This window comes from Brugia malayi (genome assembly GCF_000002995.4).
Source record: "Brugia malayi strain FR3 genome assembly, contig: Bm_v4_Chr3_scaffold_001, whole genome shotgun sequence".
In the NCBI taxonomy this organism is placed as follows: domain Eukaryota; kingdom Metazoa; phylum Nematoda; class Chromadorea; order Rhabditida; family Onchocercidae; genus Brugia; species Brugia malayi.
Window position 1 is genome coordinate 2,307,832 of NW_025062477.1, and position 3,357 is coordinate 2,311,188.

The 3,357-nt window shown below is 30.6% G+C and overlaps 1 protein-coding gene across 1 annotated transcript; it reads right to left on the reverse strand.

The window, feature by feature from the left end:
- Positions 1-1,319: 1,319 nt before the first annotated feature.
- On the reverse strand, positions 1,320-2,957 carry Bm12751 (Uncharacterized protein; the record flags this gene model as incomplete). Its single annotated transcript, XM_043079758.1, has 5 exons — positions 1,320-1,371; positions 1,721-1,817; positions 2,210-2,251; positions 2,453-2,558; positions 2,889-2,957. The coding sequence occupies 5 exons, from the start codon at positions 2,955-2,957 to the stop codon at positions 1,320-1,322; spliced, it is 366 nt and encodes a 121-aa protein (XP_042935692.1).
- Positions 2,958-3,357: the final 400 nt, after the last annotated feature.

Here is a 3,357-nt window from a genome sequence, read left to right on the forward strand (position 1 = left end):
CTGTTTGATTTCTGTTTTGATTAAAAGTTCTGCTATAATTGTTTCAAATTGTTGAAGTTAATAAAATGTTAATAGTGACACAATTTCACCACGTATATAATTTTTGGACTACACATAGGACTATGTTTAGTTATTAGGCTTCTGTTATGCTTGCTAATATGCATTCTACTAGACATCTGTGATTTTAAAAGTTTTTTAACATGACTTTATAAATTTTGACTGCTTACGTAGCTGTGAGATCGACAGGAGACGTTGAATGGTGAATGTTTTAGTTAGGAAAAAATTTCCAAAATAATAGCAATTGTGTTTTTTAACGATATGCGTATAAAATTAATACTCCATATAACAATGGAAAGCTCATCTAAAAGAATCGCAAACTAATTTTCCAAGTTCAAATATTTCTGCCGCGTTCTCGCTTACGAATTTGTTTTTACCGCGCGCACTCCCTACCGAATTTCTATTTTTGCCCTACCAAATTTCTATTTCTGCAAGCACAAAATATTGTGGAGCAACATTATGATCCAATATTCTGAGGAAGAATTTTACTTGCCCAGTTTCTTTTTTTTTTTTTTGATAGCTTTCAGATAAATTCACAAAAGATTTCTTCGCAACTAGATGAGATCATTTGTAGCTTAATAAGTGATAGTATAAGGCTCATGTATGATATAGCAGATCAACAAGACTCTGCATACCGTGACAAAAATTCATCTGATATGACAAAAACTCGTCTGCTAAAAATTATCCTTCAGCTCTAATAAAATAATCGAATTTCCATTATTAATTGTTGTGGCGGTTATTATTTCATAACAGCCACAAACTATTTCTGTACTCTCATTTATATTTATTCAATTAAAAAGAGACAGAACAATCTTGCAAATGCATTACAATATTTCACTACTACCATCATGATCTCATGCAAAAATCATTTACATGAAAGTTGCATCATTTAAGACACATATGGAGTCTGAATACCTTTGACTAATTGGAAAAAATAAATAATACAGAGTGTCTCCTCAACTTTATAGAGCTACAGATGTTTTGTTGCTTCTCAAATATTGCCTATACATTCGCAAAACTTCCACTCAAAAATGGCAGTAATTGTTTATGCTATAAAATGTGACAGTGAATATTTTTCGGTAAAAAGTTAAGTTACTAGAATTATAGTTTCACATCGAATTCCTTAATGGACATAAGACGATTACCTCCTTTTCTTTGAAACTATCTTTTTGATGCCCATAGAAAAAATAATACACACCAACATTAAGACGTTCAAGATACAAATGAAATCTATGAACAGGATGCGCTTGTAACGAGACAAATCATCTCAATGATTCCACATAACTTCTTTCTTCTAGTTCTTGTATGAAGGGCCTAAAATAGAAAAAATCATCCGAATATAATACAAATTTGAAATATTGACCTAGAAAGCGACTAAAAAGGGTAACAGAAGTGTTACAGTTACTCCGGATGCTTTTTTACAATGAAATTTTACAATGAAAGCTAAAATGATCACTGAAATATTTGTTTAAGCATTTAATTAATGTGAATAATATGCATACCCATGATTTCGTGATCAGTTGAAATCAAAATGGATACCCGGAAAAATTTTTTACCGGTAAAGTTTCCCGCAAAAAAACTTTTTTTTTCTCCGAATAACCCAGGAAAGCGACTGATTAAAAATTTCAATGTGGGTTTACAAAACTCACTCTGACATACAAACATTTTCGGTGAGCGGAAGTTATCACAGTCAGCAGTCATCCACTCTCCTGCGTAAGCTGCGTAAACACAATTTTTGTTGTCTGTTATATCCGGTTGTCCTGTACGCCAAAAGAAAAAATGTGTTAAGTTCCATAGGTACTAGTATCCCAATATCAATCCCTCTTTCCTGCAGGAATATGCTACCAAATTTAATCTCGAAGTTTATATGAAATAAATCCAACTGATCCTAAGGTGATATTTTAGCCACGAACTCTCATCTACGATTCCATGCAATGTATTAAAAATAACAACCAGTCAAATAGAAGAAAAAATCGTAAGTTAAGAAGCAAAAAGGATTTGCTATATTCTCAACATTTACCGCTTTTTTTTTTTTTTTTTTAAATTTGATAAATTTACTAACATAGTAACTAAATTACACTTCTCTAAATCCTGAATAATGAATTATAACATCAAATGTTATAGAGTCGTAGTCACCAAAATAAAATTATACCTCTTCTCAATCCAAGCCAGAACGACTTCCCACCAGCAAGTCCTGTAAATAAATTTTTATTAAGGCCTAACAAACCTTCAATAAAAATGTTCAGTCAGTTATAAAATTTCAATAATGAAAAAATAGATTATTATCGAGTAGTTAACAATTCTCCACTCAATAATGACTTTCAAATAAATTTCCATATAATTCAAAACACATATTTCTTTAAAGAAACAATAACAAATACTGGCTCAATCTTACCATAAGCTGTATGTGCCTCCTCCTTATTCCTAATTTTGACTATTTCACTATCCAATAAATTGCAAACTGTTCGGATTGCAAAACGAGGCATGAAGTTAGTAAAACCCTGAAACAGTACTACGTTAGTATGTCTGCAAGTCCTACTATTTCAGACAAATTAAGACTCATTCATTCTATAAATAGACATAGAAAAATATTGAATGATAATAGGTTTAGTATTATATATAATATAACTATTCTTAAGTATGACGTATGCTGCATGCATTAATCTCCTTGCAAATCTTTCTGCTCTACAATGACACCTAGTCATGCATAATATCAGAATGTTCAAGAACTTTCGATGAGATAAACAATCTAAGGTTAACGCCAACCCAAAATGACGATATAAGGCCGAAATTGTAGCTAAATAGATGATTAAAAAAATATAAAAACGAACCGCGATATAGCAGTAGTCATGACGATAAACAAATGATGTTTGACATTTCTGACCTAAAACAAAAATCATCTAGATGATGACCAGATAAAGAAACAATTTAATAATACCAGATATTTTGCAGAATTGAATTGCAGTAAGTAGAATGCAAAAATAGAAAACATTGCTTGAACAGCAGAACTATCCACAATATTTCTGTTAAAAGGATAAGTTTATGTGAAAAAAGATGCTTCTAAAGAATTTCAAAATGTTTGCAGAATAAAGTACAAAAATGAACGAAACAAATAAAAGTTTCTTGGCACCACCCAAATTCAATATTAATTTTTAACTTTATCACTGAATTTTGAGCTAATTATGCTCAGCTAAATTAAGCCATAATTATACCCAATCAGAAACTGCATTTCATTCAAAATGTAAAAATAAGCAATATTTTCAATAAATCTTTTACACAACTAATAATAATATCTATTAA